The 23,295-nt window shown below is 40.0% G+C and overlaps 1 protein-coding gene across 6 annotated transcripts in view; it reads right to left on the reverse strand.

Annotated features, from left to right (window-relative positions):
- DHX40 (DEAH-box helicase 40) overlaps window positions 1–23,295 on the reverse strand; it is an 81,328-nt gene that overhangs the window by 21,457 nt on the left and 36,576 nt on the right. For all 6 annotated transcript variants that reach the window (XR_016312630.1, XR_016312629.1, XR_016312631.1 and 3 more), the window contains exons 13-15: window positions 9,949–10,063; window positions 5,330–5,438; window positions 2,597–2,691 (exon numbers count right to left, since the gene is read on the reverse strand). Coding sequence is in view for 3 of the 6 variants with exons in the window: in XM_089676666.1 (XP_089532792.1) it covers window positions 2,597–2,691; window positions 5,330–5,438; window positions 9,949–10,063 (319 nt within the window). In the remaining 3 variants the exon portion in view is untranslated. The remainder of the gene's footprint in view (window positions 1–2,596; window positions 2,692–5,329; window positions 5,439–9,948; window positions 10,064–23,295) is intronic.

A 23,295-nucleotide genomic window follows, 5' to 3' on the forward strand; every position in this document is an offset into this window, starting at 1 on the left:
ATCTCTTGCCAGAAGGTTCTAATATAAGGACACTCACAGCACTGATGTAAAAATGTACCCCTCCAACATCCTGCATCAACTAAAGGATATATCAGAGCCAAGTTTGCTGGAACCCTATATATATATATATATATATATATATATATATATATATATATATATATATATATATATATATATATATATATATATATATATATATATATCATCTTGATAATAGCTTATAACAAGATTCTCGTGTTTTAGAATGTATAGAGTACGTATGGGTTAGCATAATCATCTTAAAAATTGTGCTTTCTGGAATCATCTTACCCAGATCCTTCTCTCATGTCTCCACGTATCCAAGACAGAAGGTCCCCACAACCCTCACAAGGACTCAAAGGTTCTCAAAACAGGAACTTGTTTATTTATTTCAGGTACTTATATCACGCCGTCAATTTACTCAGCTTTTTACATATATATTGTACATTCACATCAGTCCCTAACCCTCAAGGGGCGTACAATCTAAGGTCCCTAAGTTACATTCATACATACACATACTAGGGCCAATTTAGATAGGATCCAGTTAACCTACCATCATATCTTTGGAGTGTGGGAGGAAACCGGAGTACCCGAAGGAAACCCACGCAGGCACAGGGAGAACATGCAAACTCCAGGCAGGCGGTTCCTTGGTTGGGATTCGAACCAATGACACTAGTTATGCCAGGCAGAAGTGCTAACCATTTAGCCACTGTGCTACTTTAAAGTAAAAGCTCCTAATCTCCCCTGATCCTCCTCAGCTGCTAAAGAAAGACATTCCCCAGGAGTGAACATCGGGAACACCCCTGGTGGTAATAGTGGAGACAGGGACAGGCCCAAGTATTGTATTTTCTTATGCCTAATATTCTGCTGGTCAATCCTTCCTCGAGGGTTATAAAGATTTGCATATTATCTATGCTATCTGCACAGGTTTTTACACATTCTCACCTGTACAGGATATGAGGGGTGGGATATAAAGATTAACAATTTTTTTGGAGCGCCCATGCTAACATACATCCATATTTATTCCCCTCTTCATAAAATTGGTGCGCCAAGATATATATCTGCGCTGAACTGGAGACTCAATCTTTTGTTTTAAAGTGACATTAAAGTCTTTTTTTTTCCTTAAAAATAACAAAAATATATCTATACTTGCCTGCTCTGTGCATTGGTTTTGCACAGAGCAGCCTGGATTCACCTCTTCTTGGGTCCTCCGTTGCTGCTCCTGGCCCCTCCCTCCCGTCAGGTGCCCCCATAGTAAACAGTTTGCTAAGGGGGCACCCGAGCAGGCACGCTCCCGAGCCAAAGGCTCTATGTGTCCATTCACTCACACACAGCCGTGTCGTGGCCCCTCCCATCCCTCTCCTGACTGGCTCACTAGCTGTGATTGACAGTAGCGGAAGCCAATAACTCGCGCTGCTGCCTCAGCCAATCAGGAGTGAGGGTCTCCAGAGAACCAAGGCTCTGGTGGACATCACTGGATTGGGATGAGGCTCAGGTAAGTGTTAGGGGGGCTGCTACACACAGAAGGTTTTTTTTTACCTTCATGCATACAATAAAGGTAAAAAAAACTTTGAGACTTTGGAAATATCTTAGGTCAGCTCGAAGCGGTTTCAATTTCAGCCCTATAAGATGGATCCAGGAATCTTTTATGAAGATGTTCCAGCTTTGAAATTTGTGAAAGTAACTTTAAGTCAGCTTGAAGCTGTCATTTGAGAAAGGCTCCTTGAAAGATAACCTCCCTTGCACTGTTTTGTAAGCCTCCAACAGCATGCTCTCAGGTAGCCCCTGCTGAGCATTTTCTACAAAATAATTTCATTGCATCCATCATTTAGGTGAGATTCATCCAACCTCCAAGTCCACTCACTGGGGACTACACAGGGCATCATTAAACGCAACAACACTGGGGCATGATCCAAGAGTGCGATGGGGAGGATTGAAAAAAGATCCAACCTAGAATATGACTGACGCACTGCAGGAAAGAATGTATAGTCTCTGTCTGATGCGTGTGTAATAAACCAACAGTCCACTAATCTAAGTTTAGATAGGGATTCTGAAAATGTCTCAGTGCTACACTTGACAATTGTGATCTTCCAGATGAGTCTAAATGTGGGTTCTGGCTTAGATTAAAGTCTTTAATAAGGAGCAGCCTTGTTGCAAAATTTAACAATTGCTGAACGACTGCATCAAAAACTGAATTCTAACTTTTAAGTGATTTAATTATCACCAATTTTAGTAGCATTATGGAGTGGTGTATTCACATCACAATTATAGATAAGCAAACTGGTATGTTTTGTGGTTTGTGAGTCCTCCAATATGAAAGTTCTTACTAAGCTTCACTTCTAATATGTAAAGTACCAGTATGGTGAGTACCAATATGCACGTATTTATTCATTGACAAGCCCAGTGACATAAGCTATTGTGCAGTCAATAATTGGTCATTTTTATAAAAGTTGTGCGAAAGGAAAAATTGATGTAAATGCCCAGAGCAACCACATTCCTTCCTTTAAATACTATGGGCAATGCAGGCACTTTCCTTTTGGACACTTTTCTTTATACCAAAGAATATCTGACTTACCTTCTGGCAACATTAGAAAAGAAACCAGCACAAAGACAACGTATGATTTTTTCATTCCTGGGAAGATCAATCTTTTCAATGGGAAAGTCCTTCATCTGAATAAATAAACAAGCACTATGAGTGATTTATGGAGTCATCAACTTAACTTCTTTACACTTGTTGTCCATGCATATGGATTCCCTTTAGGAGCAAAAGTCACTGGGGATGTCAACAAGGCGTTATTGCTTATTAATGCATATTGGATCTGTTTTTCCTTGAAAAAAAACGTAATAAACTTTATTGTTTAAAAAAAACAAAACACCAGAGGCAAGATTCTATCGTCTAAACTATAATACAAAAATGCATATAACACAGCCATAATGTTGGAAATAGAAAAATAAAGAAATCTTTGCATACAATATCCATATCCTCGTATTGAGGTGGTTATACCAAGATCATGGTTGCAGCTACAACTATGATCCTTGTTTGCGGTTTTGTTTAGCAGGCGATTCCCCATCTGGTAAAAGTGATCTGAGTGGCTATACAGCAGCTTGATCACTTTTACAGGTGGTGGAAGGGGGTCACCAACCTTCCAGTTGCTGCCTGCTGACTTTCTCGGGCTATCCCATCCCACCGAGGAGCCTGGGACCAATGCGACCAGTTGCATCAGGTGCACTGTGAAGAGTGGAATGAACAGAAGTTCCTTCCCCTCTTCTGTTATGTCAGAAACTGGAAGCAATGAGGATTTAGTCACTTTTGTTTTCAGTTTGTTTGTTTACAAGCCATTATTACCAATCTCAATTTGCTTGGCTGCTTTAGAGGGCAGAGGAAAGATCTGGGGTCTAATAGACCTCAGATCTCTCCAAAGAGTGCATCTCTCATGCCCCATGAAATCAGCTGTGCATTATTCCACTCCTTTTCACCGACAGGTGCTGACTCCTTCCTGTTCTCTTTCAGGCCTTCCCTTGATGCAGGTTAACCCTTTTGGGACCAAAGTCCCTGTAATCAAGGCTTGGAGGATCTTCGCCAACCAAAGTCTCTCTGCATCTCTGAATTTGGGGTCCTAAATAAGGACTTACCACTCTAGAGGGTACTGTAAATCAGTCCTTTTCTCTCTGACTAGTCTTCCCTAGAAACCCACATAGTGCAAGGGTGAGAACCCCGAGTACTAAAACTATGTTCCTATCATCCCACTTAAAGGGACCACAACCCAAATAGTAGGAAAATATACCTCCCATCCAGGACCCACGCAGCACAAGCATTCTTTACAAGATGGAAAGCAGAGAAAACAAACACAGTGAGCTTTAACCACTTGCCTACCAGGCACTTATACCCCCTTATTTACCAGGCCAATTTTCAGCTTTCAGCGCTGCTACATTTTGATTGACAATTGCGCGGTCATGCAACATTGTACCCATATGAAATTTTGATCATTTTTTTCTCACAAATAGAGCTTTCTTTTGGTGGTATTTAATCGCCACTGGGCGCTTTACTTTTTGTGCTATAAATAAAAAAAGTGCAAAAAATTTGAAAAAAAAAAAAAGTTTCTTTGTTTCTATTATAAAATTTTTCAAACAGGTATTTTTTCTCCTTCACTGATGTGCGTTGATGAGGCAGCACTGATGGGCACTGATAGGCGGCACTAATGAGGTGGCACGGATAGGCGGCACTGATAGACAGCACTAATGAGGTGTAACGGATAGGCGGCACTAATATGCAGCACTGATAGGCGGCACTGATAGGTGACACTGATGATGGGTACTGATAGACGGCACTGACTGGCATCACTGCTGGGCACTGACTGGCGGCACTGACTGGCACAACCCCTGGGCACTGACTGGTGGCACTGACTGGCAGCACTGCTGGGCTGCACTGGTGGGTGGCACTGGTGGGCAGCACTGGTGGGTGGGCACAGGTGGGTGGCGCTGGTGGGCACAGGTGGGTGGGCACAGGTGGGTGGCACTTCTGGGCACAGGTGTGTGACACTGCAGAGTGGCACAGGTGGGTGCACTGCTGGGCACAGGTGGGTGCACTGCTGGGCACAGGTGGGTGATCTGCTGGGCACAGGTGGGCGGAGCTAGTGGGCGCACTGCTGGGCACAGGTGGGCGGAACTTGCGGGTGGCACTGCTGGGCACCGATCATCAGGGCACTGATCATCAGTGCCCTGATGATCGGTGCCGATCCCCGCTCTGACAACTGCCGGTTCTCGGCAGTACTTTCCTCACGATCTGACAGCGTGAGGAAAGTGCAGCCGAGAACCGGCACTTGCATTTCCCTCTGATCAGCGTGTCATTGGACACCGCTGATCACGTGGTAAAAGGCCGCTGTGACTGGCCTTTTACCACATTACGTGATCAACTGTGTCCGTAGGACACAGCGATCACGGAGATCGCAGGGTGCGCGCCCCCTGGGGAGCGCAGGAGAGCGCGTTCTGGGAGGACGTCATAGGACGTCCACTCAGAACTGGCCGGCCGCAGTGAAGCCGTCATTCGGCTATCTGCGGTCGGCAGGTAGTTAAGCTCCATTGCTGGCTGGAGAAAAGAATAAAATATTTGTAAGCAACAACATTTCATACGCATAAGCAGTATTTATATTTTTAAATCAATATACATTCCCTTTAAAGCAGACTTTTAAAGTTAACAACAAATAAGTCAGAATACATATGAGAGCTATGTCTTTTAAGAATCCCTGATGAAAATAAACAAACACTTTTAACAATTGATATTTAAAAAAAAAAAAACTACAGAACATACCTCTTTGAGCTTATTTGTAATGTCTCTTAACTGCTTTTCCACACTGAATGCAGTTTTTACAGCTCTCCAATGAACTGAATTTTTTTGGCACCATGAAGCAGGACTATCACTGTAAAAGTAAAACCTCTATTAATATTTCATTATTCAATAAAAAGAAAGTCAAAAATGTTGCAAATAGATCACCTGAGCATTGACCGCTTCCTTCTCTCCCTGTAACCACTGACTACGGCCAGGCGGGCCACAACATGGGATATCCCCTTCCCCTTACCCCTTCCCTACCTCTCTCTCTCTCCTTCCGTTTTTTCTTTCAGTCAAATATTCAATTATTTTGTTAACATAGCTCAGCCTACTGAATACTTATTGAGCTCCCCTCCCCCGCTCTCAGGTTGGTGTGCATTGGCTTACAGACGGAGGACTCCTCATGGGCTTATCAATACCGTGCCTCCATACCCAGATGTGTAGTATGTGTCCTTCCAAGAAAAAACTAAAAACCTTCATGTTTACATTCTCTTTACTTCTGACTGTGCAAAGCTCACTTTCTTTGGTATAATACGCTCTGTTCTGAGCCTGCACTGTACTCCATTTCTGACAATTCAATAAAGAAAATAAGATCTTTAATAAGGATTAAGTACATTTTAACAAGGTATTCTACTACCTTTTGATATGTGCCTTCAGTTGGCCTTTTTTCTTTCTTATTATAAATGTATATGTAAAGGTAAATGTGTTTTTGTTGTGGATAGAGTAGGGGAAGGTTAAAATCCCTACTTGGTTATTTTTTCTGTTTGTGTCCTATCTGATTTACCTTCAGATATTGTCCTGCAGAAACAACAGGAAATCTCTCCTGAATTAGAGTTGTCTCCATTTGATGATTTATCTTCATTCCTTGAATTTCGGGAGCTCTAAAATTTTTCATTTCCCATCACTTTCTGTCTCAGGAACACAAAGGGTGAATCTCCCTAACAGTGACACGGGTAGTAATAAAAAGTTTGACAGTAGCCTGAGGGCCAAGTCACACTAGTGATGGCCACCAGTGTGGTGGTCCATAGCCGATGACAGATCACTGCACTGGCTTGCTGCCTGTGTCATGTGATTGCTGTGACCAATCGAAGCAGATCACATGACAATTTTATACAATGGAAGGCTTCCTTTCATGCCATCCATTGTATACAATTCTGTTAGCAGCGATTGGTCACAGCAGTCACATGGTACAGACAGGGCCAATCACAGCCCATCTGTACCATGTGATCAGCTTTGGCCAGTCACAGCTAATCACAACAAAAGACTGAATGAATCAGTTTCATTCAGTAAAATGGTTGCAAATATCAATGAAATACATTGGTATAAGCCAGTGGTCTCCAAACTACGGCCCGGGGGCTGGATATAACCCTTTGCTTGCCTTTATCCAGCCCTTGGCATACTATTCCTCCCACTAATACAAAGCACTATTCCCATCATTGACACCAACAACGGGGCATAATTCCTTCCACTGACACCAATAGCAGGGCACTCCTCTTCCCACTGACACCAATGATGGGGCACGATTCCTTCATACCAACAATAGGGCAATATTCCTCTTATGAATACCAATGATGGGGCATTGTTTACTCCCAGGGCTTTTTCTGTTCTCACTGGCCACAGTCCAGCCCCCTCAGAGTCTGAAGGAAAGTAAACTAGTCCTTTGTTTAGAAAGTTTGGAGACCCCTGGCATAAGCAATCATAAGGCATAAAACCCTGATCACTTGCCCAGAGTAGTACAATGTTACTATGGTAACATTGTATTGCTCTGGTCACAGTGTATTGAAAAAATAAAAAATAAATTGTAATAAAAAAATTTAATTTTTTTTTCAAACATACTGTCACCAGTCAGTGTCCCTGATTATCACCACACCAGTTATATGAAAACGCTGCACTAGACTGGAAAAAAAAAAAAGTGATTTTTTTTTTTAATTCCTTATTACCAAAAAAGTGTGTCAAAAAGAAAAAAAAAAAAATCACAACTTCAAAAAAACTCGCCATGCCTCTTACTAAATACTTTGGACTGTCTGTTTTCGAAAAATGCATCACTTGGAGGGTATTTGTACTATCCTGGCTTTTTTGGGCCTCAATAAATGAGATTGGCCATCAGTACATCAGGATTGATCGATTGTCAGATATATATAGTATATAGTACATAGTTTGTGGACTCTAACTTTCTTACCTAAATATTATACACCAAATTGGGTTATTTTCACTAAAGAACTGTAGCAGAATACAGTTTGACCTAAATTTATGAAGAAAGGTTATTTGCAAAATAGAAACAAAGAAAAAGACTTTTTTTCCTTCAAAAGTTTTTTTTTTTTATTTGGCAAAAAATAAAAACTCAGTGGTGATTAAATACCACCAAAAGTAAGCTCTATTTGTATGAAAAAAAATAATTTTTTATGGATACAGTGTTGCATGACTGCGCAATTGTCATTCAAGTGCAACAATGCTGAAAGCTAAAAATTGGCCTGGGCAGGAAGGGGGTAAAAGTGCCCGGTATTGAAGTGGTTAAGGTGTGAATACCCCAAGATTCTTTACTTGATAACAAACTGCATGATGAATGCTGCAAATCCTTTAACAGGAGGTGAGAGCAGCTAACTCAGTACTATAATTAAAGGATGTGAATGGGGAAGTATTTATACAGTAGATCAATCAAATAACAGCTACTATACTGTTTAGTCGACAGGCTTAGATTCTTATTATAGGCCAAAATTTTTATGGACCTTTATTTTGACTTTCAACAAGTGCATCTAGAAAACAAAAAAGCAGATACATGACAAAGACCTTAAAGCCATGTTGTTTTGCATGCCATCCTCTTTTAATGCACATCTCATTTTTCATGTTATACAGTATGCACATGCAAAAAGGAGAACTGATAAGTCAAGTTTCAAATCCAGATCAGTTAATGAATAATATTACATACAGACAGTCTATTGTGGTAAATTAAAATTTGTTTAGCTTTTAGGTCTATGACATTTGATAAGGTCAACAAGCCAGCTTTAGTGAAGTTTTCAAGTTCTGATGTACAGTGTAACTGTAATAGTGACACTAACTTCATAAGTTATGGTAGGCCTTAGCTCTACATGTGTAAATAACAGTGTGAGGGAGGAGGGTGCAGGAAGACCAAGTAGGATCAGCTGGGGAAGGTTGTGTGACGTTTACATAAAAGCACAGGTTCACTTTAAATATTAATCTCTCTCATAAGTTATATTTCTTCTTTTCAGAAAACTACATTGATTTCTCTGTATTTAGGTAGCCATGTAAACGTGGAATGTTCCCGAAGAAGGATTACTTCCTTTCTTTTATGTACAGCTAGACACCTAATAGAAGGCTTTTTCTACAAATGACACAGAGGGAATACAGCTTTATAAAGGATGTTACAAGTACTTTAGAGCTCAGCTCTTGCACCATATAAAACAGCAGCATTCTTAGTATTACTAAGCTTCTAAGGAAAAGCTTACAAAACATTACAACAGTTAGATCTGCTTAGTTGCAGTTTTTTAAATATTGCACAATGAGCAAACAGCATCCCTGTAGGCCACATTCTTATGTCACATCTTAAAATTATGCAAATGCTGCATGGAGTCAGTGAGTTCAATAAAAATCATAGTAATGTTTAGACAGAAGGAGAAATGGCTAAAACTCTGTCAGATTGTATTGCGGTTTGCCTTGCTTTGATGTTTGAGCTTTTCCCTCACTACCTGCCACAGCAAAAGGTAGTCAGTGGTTCTCCACCACACAAAAAGTACATCATAGGATGTAAAAGGTTTTTTTTCTTTTTCTTTTTACATGGTTTCTTTACATTCTTTGTGACAGCAATAAAAGTGATAAAAAAAAATATAAACATTCCTTGTGACAGCAATAGGCGGCGAGACAGGTACTCTTTATGGAGAGATAGGGGGTCTATTAGACCTCTCCTCTTCCCGAAAAGCATTTGATCACATCAAAATTGATGTGATCAGATACTTTGCCATTTTATAAATGATGCAGTTTACTTCTGGGAACCTGGAAGTGATAATAGTACTAGTCGTTTCCGGTTTCCTGTGTCAGAGGTGATCAGAGACCTTCTGGTCCACTAATGGTCCTATGTTAAGCCAGTTTCAGGAACTCCAGTGGGATGGAGATCCCAGAGAGGCACTGGCGGGAAGCAGGAGGGGACCTCCCACCACCTGTAAAAGCCATCCAGCAGCTAATCAGCAGCTCAGATGGCTTTAAAAAAAAAAAAAGTCCGCCAGTTGATACCAGGATGATGCATGCAGCTGCAGACATCATCCCAGTACAACCACTTGAAGCCCATAACAGATACACTATATTGCTAAACGTATTGGGACACTGTCCCAATACTTTTAACAATATAGTGCATGTATGTTAGTCTGCAAGTGGTTACAAATCAAAACCAAAACCTGGGGGGCTCTATGGAAACCAGTTACACACTGAGCCGCATATTCAGGACAGCTGCTATAATTCCACAAGCGGTCTGTATGATGTGAATATACACAATGTAAAGCACTGCATAAATCGTCATCCCCTCTAGAAGTGCCTGTAATTAATATTGAAAAAATATTTTGAAATCATAGTAGGTTTTCGACTTTACTCACATAGATTTGCAGTGTTCAAAAATGTAAAGCAGAGTGGCGAAGTCATTTCCTCCTCCAGCCATGCTGGATAACCTTTCATGACTATGATCAGGTTCCTTTTGTTTTTGAGATATTCCTAGAGAGAGAGAGAGAAAAAAAAAAGTAATTCAAAATGACTGTAAGCATCTACTTTACACACAGGTACTGGTTTTTGTTTGAGAGGCATCAGATATAGTAGAAGGCAAATGAAATTCAGACCACAAGCTGTAGCATTAAAGAAGCAAATATACTTTTTTCTCTGTACTGTTTTTGCAAATGTGATGGTGTGCAATAATAGACACCATAAACACAGCATGACTCCAGAACATTGTGCTTGAGTAGAAAAGTCTCATTGGTTTAAATATCTGAGCTGTAAGGAGAATCCTCTCACTTGTTACATTCCCCAGCTTTAACTCTACAGAAGCTTTTTAGTTTCCTGAATTTCTAAACGTTTGTGTTGCTCTTCTGCATTATGAACCCCAAAAGTACGGTATATAGCAATTGGCATAATACTGGCAGCCATTAGGAGCCTGGTTCAGGCAATTCTCATTATAGGGTAACATTGCTTGGTCTCCCTCTCCCAACTGTGCTCTTGCATTGTCACCTTAGGTTCCAGTTGAGTTTCAACACCATCTAGACAAGCAATGCCCACTGTTGCCATGGTGTACTGATACACAGTGCATTAGCCAACTAAATGTAATTAAGTTAGGGTGTACATCTTATTTAAGTGAAGCAAAGAAGGAATTTTAATTGTAGAGAATACAATGGCTACGTGGTTAGCACTTCTGCCTACCTGCGTGTCATTAGTTTGAAACCCAACCACATCACTACCTGCCTGGAGTTTGCCTGTTTTCTCTCTGCGCCTGCATGGGTTTCCTCTGGATACTCCAGTTTCTTCTAAACACTCCAAATGCATGCTAGTAAGTGAATTGGCTCCTGTCTAAATTAGCCCTAGTGTGTTTGTGTGTAGTTGTGTTCAAAATAATAGCAGTGTGTTGAAAAAAGTGAATAAAGCTCAAAATCCTTCTAATAGCTTTTATTTCCATACACACAAATGCATTGGGAACACTACATATTCTATTTCAAATCAAAACATGAAGAAAAATAGATCAAATTTGTTCCTCTAAAAAAAATTGAAGAAAAGTGAATATTAGACTGTTCAAAAAAATAGCAGTGTTTGTATTCTTCTTTACAAACTCAAACATTCACTATATAAACTGAAAAATGTTTGAAGATTTTGCTTTCTCCGGCCACTAGACCCAAAAAGAACAATCTTACTTTCATCAGTCCACAAAATGTTGCGCCATTTCTCTTTAGGCCAGTCAATGTGCTCTTTGGCAAATTGTAACCTCTTCAGCACGTCTTTTTTTCAACAGTGGGACTTTGCGGGGGCTTCTTGCAGATAGCTTAGCTTCACATAGGCGTCTTCTAATTGTAACAGTACTCACAGGTAATGTCAGACCTTCTTTGATCTTCCTGCAGCCGATTGTTGGCCTTGAAATTTTGGCTATTCTTCTATCGATTCCAATGGTAGTTTTTCGCTTTCTTCCACGTCTTTCAGGTTTTGGTTGCATAAAAATTTGTATTAATGTGCATAAAGAAGCCAAAGAAAGATGGAAAAATCTCCAAAAGGCATCAAATTACAGATTAGACATTCTTATATTATGTCAACAAAAGTTAAATTTTATTTCCATCATTTACACTTTCAAAATAATAGAAAACAAAAAAAATGGAGTCTGCAAAAGTTTGGGCACCCTGCAGAGTTAATATCTTGTACTGCCCCCTTTGGCAAGTATCACAGCTTGTAAACGCTTTTTGTAGTCAGCCAAGAGTCTTTCAATTCTTGTTTGAGGTATCTTTGCCCATTCTTCCTTACAAAAGTCTTCCAGTTCTTTGAGATTTCTGGGCTGTCTGTCACGCACTGCTCTTTTAAGGTCTATCCATAGATTTTCAATTATGTTGGAGGTCAGGAGATTGTGAAGGCCATGGCAAAACCTTCAGTTTACGCCTCTTGATGTAATCCCCCGTGGATTTCGAGGTGTTTTTAGGATCATTATCCATTTGTAGAAGCCATCCTCTCTTTAACTTCAGCTTTTTCACAGATGGCATCAAGTTACCATCCAAAATTTGCTGAAATTTTATTGAATCCATTTTTCCTTCTACTCGTGAGATGTTCCCTGTGCCACTGACTGCAACACAACCCCAAAGCATGATTGATCCAACCCCATGCTTAACAGTTGGACAGAGGTTCTTTTCATTAAATTCTGTGCCCCTTCTTCTCCAAACGTACCTTTGCTCATTCCGGCAAAAAAGTTCAATTTTAACCTCATCGGTCCACAGAACTTGTTTCCAAAATGCATCAGGCTTGTCTATATGTTCATTTGCAAAGTTCAAACGATGATTTTTGTGGTGAGGACGTAGAAGAGGTTTTCTTCTGATGACTCTTCCATGAAGACCATATTTGTACAAGTATCTCTTTATAGTGGAATAGTGTACCACAACTCCAGTGTCTGCCAGATCTTTCTGGAGGGATTGTGCAGTCAAACGTGGGTTTTGAATTGTTTTTCTCACAATCCTGCGAGCTGTTCTGTCTGATATTTTTCTTGGTCTTCCAGATATTGCTTTAACTTCCACTGTTCCTGATGACTGCCATTTCTTAATTACATTCTGAACAGAGGATATTGACATCTGAAAATGCTTTGCTATCTTCTTATAGCCTTCTCCAGCTTTGTGAGCGTCAACTATTTTCAGTTTCAGTTTTCTAGACAACTGCTTAGAAGAACCCATGGTGCTGATTGTTGGGGCAAGGTCAGATGAGTCTGGGCATTTAAAACCTTTGAGATTGACATCACCTGGTCTGCCCAGATGATGATTGAGAACAATCCATGACACTGGCAGGTCTCAACTTGGCAAAGGGGGCAGTGCATGCTATAAATTGTGCAGGGTGCCCAAACTTTTGCAGACGCCATTTTTTTGTTTTCTGTTATTTTGAAAATGTAAATGATGGAAATAAAATCTAACTTTTGTTGACATATTATAAGAATGTCTAATCTGTAATTTGATGCCTTTTGGAGATTTTTTCCATCTTTCCTTGGCTTCTTTATGCACATTATTACAAATTTTTAGCTGGGGTGCCCAAACTTTCGATCCCCATTGTATATGTTTTCCCCTCTCCAATCAACTTTTTAATCAAGGTACGTTGTTCTTCTGAACAATGTCTGGCACGACCCATTTTCCTCAGAATTTCAGAGAGAAATGCACTGTAACCAGCATGTACAACATTTGCTGCCTTCCTTCCTTAAATAATGGCAATAATTGCCACCTTTTTTTCAAAGAATGAATGACCTCACTAATAGAACTTCACACTGCTATTATTTTGAACATGCCCCTTTCAATTAGTGATTCAATTACACAGAATCAGCAGCATGCATGTCATGACTGTTGGATTTCTATTACTCTACTACACCTGCTAGTAAATTATTTGCCATGTAGAATTTCTACCATTCATACCATTCTGCCATGTAGATCATTTCTACCAAAAACAGTGATTGATCAGGTTAGTGATGTCTGACTGCTATTATTTTGAACACAACTGCGTGTGTGTGTGTGTGTGTGTGTGTGTATACACACACACACACACACACACACACACACACACACATATACATACATACATATACACACACACACACATATATACACACACATGTACAGTTGCAAGAAAAAGTATGTGAACCCCTTGGGATTACGTGGAGTTTTGCATAAATTGGGCATAAAATGTGCTCTGAACGTCATCTAAGTCACAACAATAGAAGAACACAGTCTGCTGAACATAATACTACACAAACATTAGACGTTGCCATGGTTTAATTGCACATAACATGTAAACATTCACAGTGCAGGGAGGAAAACGTATGTGAACCTTTGGACTTAATAACTGGTTGACCCTCCTTTGACAGCAATACCTCAACCAAACGTTTCCTGTAGTTGCAGATCAGACCTGCAAAACGATCTGGAGCAATTTTGGACCACTCCTCTTCACAAAACTGTTTCAGTGTAGCAATATTCTTGGGATGTCTGGTGTGAATCGCTCTCTTAAGGTCATGCCACAGCATTTAAATCGGGTTGAGGTCAGGACTCTGACTGGGCCACTCCAGAAGGCGTATCTTGTGCTGTTGCAGCCATTGTTTTGTTGAATTACTTGTATGCTTTGGGTCATTGTCCTGTTGCATCACCCATCCTCTGCGGAGCTTCAGTTGGCGGACAGATGGTCGTACGTTTTCCTGCAAAATGTCTTGATAAACTCTGGAATTCATTTTCCCATCAATGACAACAATCCATCCAGGCCTTGAGGCAGCAAAGCAGCCCCAAACCATGATGCTCCCTCCGCCATGTTTTACAGTGGGGATGAGGTTTTGATGTTGGTGTGCTGTGCCTTTTTTTCTCCACACATAGTGTTGTGTGTTCTTCCCAAACAACTCAATCTTGGTTTCATCTGTCCACAGTATATTTTGCCAGTAGTGCTGTGGAACATCCAGGTGCTCTTTTTCAAACTTCAAATGTGCTGCAATTTTCTTTTTGGACAGCAATGGCTTCCTCCGTGGTGTCCTCCCATGTACTCCATTCTTGTTTAATGTTTTCCTTTTTGTAGATGTGTCAACAAAAATGTTAGCATGTGCCAGAGATTTCTGTAGGTATTTAGCTAACACTCTGGGATTCTTCTTTACCTCATGCAGCATTCTGCGCTGTGCTCTTGCAGTCATTTTTACAGGATGACCCTGCCTAGGGAGAGTAGCAACAGTGCTAAACTTTCTCCATTTGTAGACAGTCTGTCTTACCGTGGACACATGAACATCAAGGCTTTTGGAGATACTTTTGTAACCCTTTCCAGCTTTATGCAAGTCAACAATTCTTGATTGTAGGTCTTCTGAGAGCTCTTTTCTGCGAGGCATGGTTCACATCGGACAGTGCTTCTTGAAACCAGTAAACCCAAAACAGGTGTGTGTTTTTTAAGGGCAGGACAGCTGTCAGCAACACATCCAATATCCTCACACTGATTGGAGTCAAGGTTGGCTCACTTCTGGCTCCAATTAGCTCTGGGAGAAGTCATTAAGCTAGGGCCTCACATACTTTTTCCTCCCTGCACTGTGAATGTTTACATATTATGTGCAATTAAACCATGGCAACATCTAATGTTTGTGTAGTATTATGTTCAGCAGACTGTGTTCTTCTATTGTTGTGACTTAGATGACGTTCAGAGTACATTTTATGCCCAATGCATGCAAAACTCCTTGTAATCCCAAGGGGTTCACATACTTTTTCTTGCAACTGTACACACACACACACACACACACAATGAAGAAAATAAGTATTTGATCCCCTGCTGATTTTTAATGTTTGCCCACTCACAAAAAAATGATCAGTCTAAAAATCGAATGGTAGGTATATTGTAACACCAAGAGACAGAATAGCAACCAAAAATTCTAAAGTATTATTATTATACAGGATTTATATAGCGCCAACAGTTTGCTCAGCGCTTTACAATATATATAACGGGAGACAATACAGCAACAATACAGTTCAATACAAAAGGGAAAGGAGGGCCCTGCTCCTTGGACCTTACAATCTAGGACATAATTTTCTTTCCTGAATAGAGCCATTTTTCTTTTTTTAATTCTTTCTTCAAGAGGAAAGAACCATTTAGAATGTCGACATGCACAATTCGCAGACATGGAAATACTGCCTTTTTGGCACCAGTGCCTGGCCTCCTAGGTGCTGAGACTTTATTTCCTCAGTCACTGTAACCCTGTAAATGAGGCCCTGGCCAACAGGATAAATCCAAAATCAAACCAGAAGGAAGTGCAGGAGAAAGCCTTGGACCAAATTCTTCCTCAGCATTCCTCTAATCCGGACCATCCATCACTGTGGGAAGAATGGGCTGTTGAACCCCCAGCTCTGGCTCTAAGTAATGCATTTGTAACAAATTATGCACTGTTTTGCATGTCCATGAGGGAAATAAGTATTTGATCCCCTTCACAAAACATGACTTCGTACTTGGTGGCAAATCCCTTGTTGGCAATCACAGAGGTCAGACGTTTCCTGAAGTTGGCCTCCAGGTTTGCACACATCTCAGGAGGGATTTTCGCCCACTCCTCTTGGCAGATCCTCTCCAAGTCATTAAGTTTTGGTGGTTGACAACTCAAACTTTCAGCTCCCTCCACAGATTTTCAATCGGACTAAGGTCTGGAGACTGGCTAGGCCACTCCAGGACCTAATGTGCCTGTTCTTGAGCCACTCCTTTGTTGCCTTGGCCATACCAATTGTTTTCTTGGTGACTGTGGTCCCAGCTGCCTGGAGATCATTGACAAGATCCTCACGTGTAGTTCTGGGATGATTCCTCACTGTTTTCATGATCATTGACACTCCACGAGGTGAGATCTAGCATGGTTCACCAGACCTAGGGAGACCGACAGTTGTTTTGTCTTTCTTCCATTTGCGAATGATTGCACCAACTGTTGTCACCTTCTCACCAAACTGCTTGGTGATAGTTTTGTAGCCAAGTCCAGCCTTTTGTAGGTCTACAATCTTGTACCTGACATCCTTGGACAGCTCTTTGGTCTTTGTCATGGTGGAGAGTTTGGAATCTAATTTTTGATTGCTCCTGGGGACAGGTGTCTTTTATACAGGTAACAAAATTATATTAGCAGCACTCCCTTTAAGAGACTGCTTCTAATATCAGCTTGTTACCTGTTTGAAAGACACCTGGTCATTCAGCCAGAAATCCTGCTGAATGATAAGGGATCAAATACTTCTTTCCCACGTGAACATGCAAATCATTGCATAATTTGTTAGACATGCATTTCTTTTGAATTTTGTTTTGCTATTCTGTCTCTCAGTGTTACAATACACCAACCATTTTTAGACTGATCATTTCTTTGTGAGTGGGAAAACATTCAAAATCAGCAGCGGATCAAATACTTATTTCCTTCACTGTGTATATATATTAGTGCTGTGGAAATGGTTGATGCTATACAAGAACCTGTAATAAATAAATAAGATACATGGAATTATTGTTCTACAAGTATTGATAACCCAACAGTAGGCAAGCAGAGAAATTATAAGTAAAACACTGAAGGTTTAAACAGTAATTTTGTACTTTGGATTTGTATGCACCATGTGAATAAAATGAAACCTGTTGTTTATAAATGTGCCCTTGCAAAAAATCTGGTACATATTTGTATTTCTTTATATTTAAAACCTCATTTGCTTGTTCAAATTCTTTCACATTTACCGATTTAAAATATAAAGTAAGAAAAGGCAAAATATAAAGTAAACAAAAAAAAATAAAAATAAAAAAAACACAAATCTTTGAAGTATCATTTATAGCCAAGCATGCTTCAAAATGAAGTACAGTAAGTGTAAGTTGAGCAAATGGAGGTTTGAACAATAAGTTTGTACTTTGGATTTGTATGCGCCATCTGAGTAAAATGAAACCTGTTGTTTATAAATGTGCCCTTGAAAAACTTGGTACATACAGTTGTGCTCAAAAGTTTGCATACCTTGGCAGAAATCAGTCATATTTTTAACATCCATGCCAAAATTTTACGATAATGCCAAAAAACGTTTTTTTTTATTTAGGGATAGTGGTAATATGAAGCAATTTATCATCACATACAGTGGGGATCAAAAGTTTGGGCACCCCAGCTAAAAATTTGTATTAATGTGCATAAAGAAGCCAAGGAAAGATGGAAAAATCTCCAAAAGGCATCAAATTACAGATTAGACATTCTTATAATATGTCAACAAAAGTTAGATTTTATTTCCATCATTTACACTTTCAAAATAACAGAAAACAAAAAAATGGAGTCTGAAAAAGTTTGGGCACCCTGCAGAGTTAATATCTTGTACTGCCCCCTTTGGCAAGTATCACAGCTTGTAAACGCTTTTTGTAGCCAGCCAAGAGTCTTTCAATTCTTGTTTGAGGTATCTTTGCCCATTCTTCCTTACAAAAGTCTTCCAGTTCTTTGAGATTTCTGGGCTGTCTGTCACGCACTGCTCTTTTAAGGTCTATCCATAGATTTTCAATTATGTTGAGGTCAGGAGATTGTGAAAGCCATGGCAAAACCTTCAGTTTACGCCTCTTGATGTAATCCCCCGTGGATTTCGAGGTGTGTTTAGGATCATTATCCATTTGTAGAAGCCATCCTCTCTTTAACTTCAGCTTTTTCACAGATGGCATCAAGTTACCATCCAAAATTTGCTGAAATTTTATGGAATCCATTTTTCCTTCTACTCGTGAGATGTTCCCTGTGCCACTGGCTGCAACACAACCCCAAAGCATGATTGATCCAACCCCATGCTTAACAGTTGGACAGATGTTCTTTTCATTAAATTCTGTGCCCCTTCTTCTCCAAAACGTACCTTTGCTCATTCTGGCCAAAAAGTTCAATTTTAACCTCATCGGTCCACAGAACTTGTTTCCAAAATGCATCAGGCTTGTCTATATGTTCATTTGCAAAGTTCAAACGATGATTTTTGTGGTGAGGACGTAGAAGAGGTTTTCTTCTGATGACTCTTCCATGAAGACCATATTTGTACAAGTATCTCTTTATAGTGGAATAGTGTACCACAACTCCAGTGTCTGCCAGATCTTTCTGGAGGGATCGTGCAGTCAAACGTGGGTTTTGAATTGTTTTTCTCACAATCCTGCGAGCTGTTCTGTCTGATATTTTTCTTGGTCTTGCAGATCTTGCTTTAACTTCCACTGTTCCTGATGACTGCCATTTCTTAATTACATTCCGAACAGAGGATATTGACATCTGAAAACGCTTTGCTATCTTCTTATAGCCTTCTCCAGCTTTGTGAGCGTCAACTATTTTCAGTTTCAGTTTTCTAGACAACTGCTTATAAGAACCCATGGTGCTGATTGTTGGGGCAAGGTCAGATGAGTCTGGGCATTTAAAACCTTTAAGATTGACATCACCTGGTCTTCCCAGACGATGATTGAGAACAATCCATGACACTGGCAGGTCTCAGCTTTGCAAAGGGGGCAGTGCATGCTATAAATTCTGCAGGGTGCCCAAACTTTTGCAGACGCCATTTTTTTGTTTTCTGTTATTTTGAAAATGTAAATGATGGAAATAAAATCTAACTTTTGTTGACATATTATAAGAATGTCTAATCTGTAATTTGATGCCTTTTGTAGATTTTTCCATCTTTCCTTGGCTTCTTTATGCACATTAATACAAATTTTTAGCTGGGGTGCCCAAACTTTCGATCCCCACTGTAGTTGTCTGGCTCCTTTTTAAGTCACAATAAACAGAAATCACCCAAATTGCCTTGATCAAAAGTTTACATACCCTGGAATGTTTAGCCTTGATACAGACACACAAGGTGACACACACAGGTTAAAATGGCAATTAAAAAGGTAAATTTTCTACATCTGTGTCTTTTTAAATTGCCTGTGTAAAAATAGTCAATGAGTTTGTTAGCTCTCACGTGGATGCACTGAGCAGGCTAGATACTGAGCCATGGGGAGCATAAAAGAACTGTCAAAAGACCTGCATAACAAGGTAATGGAACGTTAAAAAGATGGAAAGTGATATGAAAAACATATCCAAAACCTTGATTATGCCAGTCAGTACTGTTCAATCAAGTATTAAGAAGTGGAAAATTCGGAGATCTCTTGGTTAGCTATACTACCTGCAAGAATTTGGGGACTCAGGACCACTATTACAAAAGACTGCACACAGTCATTGATGCTAAAGGGGGCAATATGCAGTATTAAGAACTAAGGGTATGCAGACTTTTAAACAGGGGTCAGTTTATTTGTTTACATGTTTTGTTTTATGATTGTGCCATTCTGTTATGACCTACAGTTTAATATGAATCCCATAACAAATAAAAAGAAAATGTGTTTTGCCTGCTCACTCATGTTTTCTTAAAAAAATAGTACTGTATATTACCAATTCACAAAGGGTATGAAAATGTTTCAGCACAACTGTATTTGTATTTCTTCACATTTAAAACCTCATTTGCTTGTTCAAACTCTTTCACATTTACTGGTTTCAGAAAATATATTTCACAAGCACATTAAAAATCATGCCTAACTGGAAAGAAATACTTTAACTTTGGTTAATATTGTATAGCTGCAAAAGCAGACTATAACATAGAGACAAAGGTCTCCAGTTCAAGACTGCTTACACAGAATGTCACAAAAATACAATCCAAAAATAACATGTTTTACTTTCATCACAAGTATCCATGATATTTGTAAAAACATGGTGCACACGAGAAATCTGGTCTGACCATACTAAACTTGGATGATTTGGGTCATTATACATTAAGGGTGTCTGCTCCAAAACTGGAAAACTTCAAAATGGTTTTTACCTCTGGTATCTTAGTGCTGATGTTTTTCTGCCAGGGACTGAGTGCTTTTGTTGCTATTGGCTCATAACTTTTGTCAATGTAAAGATAAGTAGAGGGTTAACAAAAAGGTCTATTTAGAAATGTTTCCTCACAAAATTCATACCAGTTTCGCCCAAGAATCACACATTTTTCTAACTGAATCCAGTTAGAGAAATGTGTGAATCCTGGGAGAAAGATGTGTAAAAACATCTATAATCTTATCAGACCCCCTTCTGAGGCGATGTCATCCTGGGCTAGATGAGGATTGAGAAATGGGAGCTGGTAAGTCAAAAAAACAGGTACTCGCTCTCAAGAAAAAAAAAATGATTTTGTTAGACGCTGGGGATAGGAAAATTATGAGGGGAACTCAGTTTTCAACTGTAAGTCCACTTTAAAAAAGGAGAAGTACAGCCAAAGCACTTTTGGTTGTAGTTCTCCTGTGGATCACAGGAGTGCAGTTTGTTCTGCACTCCTGTGGCTTGTTTTCAGCTGGTCCAGGTTGGGGAAAGATCCTGACTTCAAAGTCGGGATCCACTCCACAGTCTGGAGCGGCACCTATCTCAGCCCCTTAGCGAGCTGCTGAGAGCCTGAGCCAGCCACTCCCTCTCTGTCCACAGCCTAGCACTCCAGTGAGCGCTGGGGGGGGCGGTGTTTTAGAGCAGACAGTGGTGACTGACAGTCCCGCTCTCTGCCCAGAGCAGCAGTGAGAACTTAGCGATCAGTGAGCCGGGGGGGGGGTCAGATGCAGAATTGGACCGATGCTCCATCCACCTAGGTAAGTATATTATGGGGAAAACAACAAACTCCATACTTCTCTTTGAAGGTTACGGTTGGGTTTTAGAGGGTTAAGCATTAGAGTTCAAGGTAAGTGTGTTGGGTAAAGCTGGGTACACGTGGATCAAAGTTCGGTCAGTTCCACAGGGAGTGGCCGAATTTCAATCTGTGTGTGGCCCTCCCTGTTAGAGGAAAGCTCATTTTCGAACAGAACTGCTGGAAAACCTGCTTGAAGTAGCAGCTTGTAGCCTATTGGCTGCAAGTTCTGATCAATGTTTTCTGACAGTGAGATATTCCCTGCTGTCAGAATACAATGTCCCCGCAGGGGGAGGGTTAGGAGGAGGCTCCTGCGTCCACCTCTCGTGTGGATGCAGGAATCGGTTAGCTTTTTTTTCTCCAATCACCCTCTGGCTGAAAAAAAAAATAACCCTGTGTACACAGCTTTAGTTTGAAGAGTGATCGCGGAGGTAACAAAGTGCTGGCTTCATGTTAATGTTAAAAAGTTAACTTTCAGGTTTAAAGGTTAACAATGCTTGATTCGAAGTCTCTGTTAGGAGTTAAGTAAGGATAAGTCCGCTTTTTGGAGCATGTTACATGTAACATCTATATTTAGGGTGTAACGTGCAACATGCTCCAGTCCTGCCCCCTGCACCCCAATTCCCCACCAATCCTCTACCCCAGCAGCTGTCACAATTGGGGAAAAAAAAAAAAAAAGGCACAGCTGCACCTACACAGCCATGTAATTAATTTACAGGAATCTGTGATTGAATACACAAGTCCTGTCTGCCACCGTGACAGATTGTAGTTATTAATGGACCGCAAATGTGCCGATCAGAACATTTGTAGTCCATTCACACAACCTACAGCTCTTCATACAAAAGGAATGGGCAACAGAGCTGCAAGAAACGGGGTGGAGTCACTAAAACTGGAGTATACAGAATCAAGTGCAACTGTGCATAGAAGTCAGTCAGCTTCTAGGTTTTATTGTCAAAGCTTAATTTAACAAGCTGAAGTTGGAAGCTGATTGGTTACTACAGCTGCCCCAGATTGTGTGCTCCAGTTTTAGTAAACCCCACTAATGTGTGCAAGAGCCTGACACTGCACCCACAATCCACTGATCACGCTGGCAATGCTCTGCAGGCTCCAGCAAACATATGTGCATTTATTATTTTTTTAAAAAAGGTGAACTTATGCAGGCCATAGAAGGGTCAAAAATCGGCAAAAAAAAAAAAAAAAAAAAAAAAAAAAAAAAAAAAAAAAAAAAAAAAAAATCGCCCGATTTTCGCACCGTTAATGAGTTAATTGGGCGGCCATTTTTCGGGGTTTTGGCACATTTTTTTTTTTTATCGGTAAAGTTGGAAAAAAAAAAAAAAAAACAGCTGATTTTGCTGATCGGCCGATTTTCCCGGCAATAATGGGCAAATCGGCCGATCGTTTTACCGATAAAAAATCTGTGCATGAGCAGTGACCTGCAAGAAGAAGAAAAAGAATAAGAATTACAGTCTGCTATTATATTTGACATGAAAAAGTATTGCGGTTGCAACAATGTATCTATTTGTATCCGAATAAAAACATCTGTATCCGAAATGGATACAAATGGATACATTGTTGCAACCGCAATACTTTTTCATGTCAAATATAATAGCTGATCTCTCTGCAAGGGACAGAAGTAATTAAATGCCGGCCGTAGACGGGACGAAAATCGGCCGATTTTGTTACCATTGGTGGCAACGTTGGATTATTGAACAAACGATTTTTCGTTTTTTTTTTTTTTTTAAAAGGACAGTTTTTAACCCGTGTATGGTCTGCATTAGACTTTAAGCTTTAGGCTGAATTCACACTGTTGAGTAACATGTCAAACACATGTTACCATGATGCATGGCAATGGTTACATTTATCTGCTAATTCCCTCTAGCCATCTCTAGATCTGTTACATTGTATCTTATTACAGGGACACATGTATTTTTTATGCTCTTCAGCTCCATCCAGGGGCTATGATGCAGTATTTTACTATTGCAAATAAAAGAACATTTGTTCAGAAGAGAAAATATCCAAAAAAAACATACATTTTTGCTCAGTTCTCACAAAACAACTGTACATGCAGATTCCCTGGATATGGCTATGCAAATTTTTTTATAAATAGACCCC

Source organism: Staurois parvus, unplaced genomic scaffold (genome assembly GCF_062004578.1).
Source record: "Staurois parvus isolate SC_StPar_1 unplaced genomic scaffold, SC_StPar_1.0 ptg000172l, whole genome shotgun sequence".
Taxonomy (NCBI): domain Eukaryota; kingdom Metazoa; phylum Chordata; class Amphibia; order Anura; family Ranidae; genus Staurois; species Staurois parvus.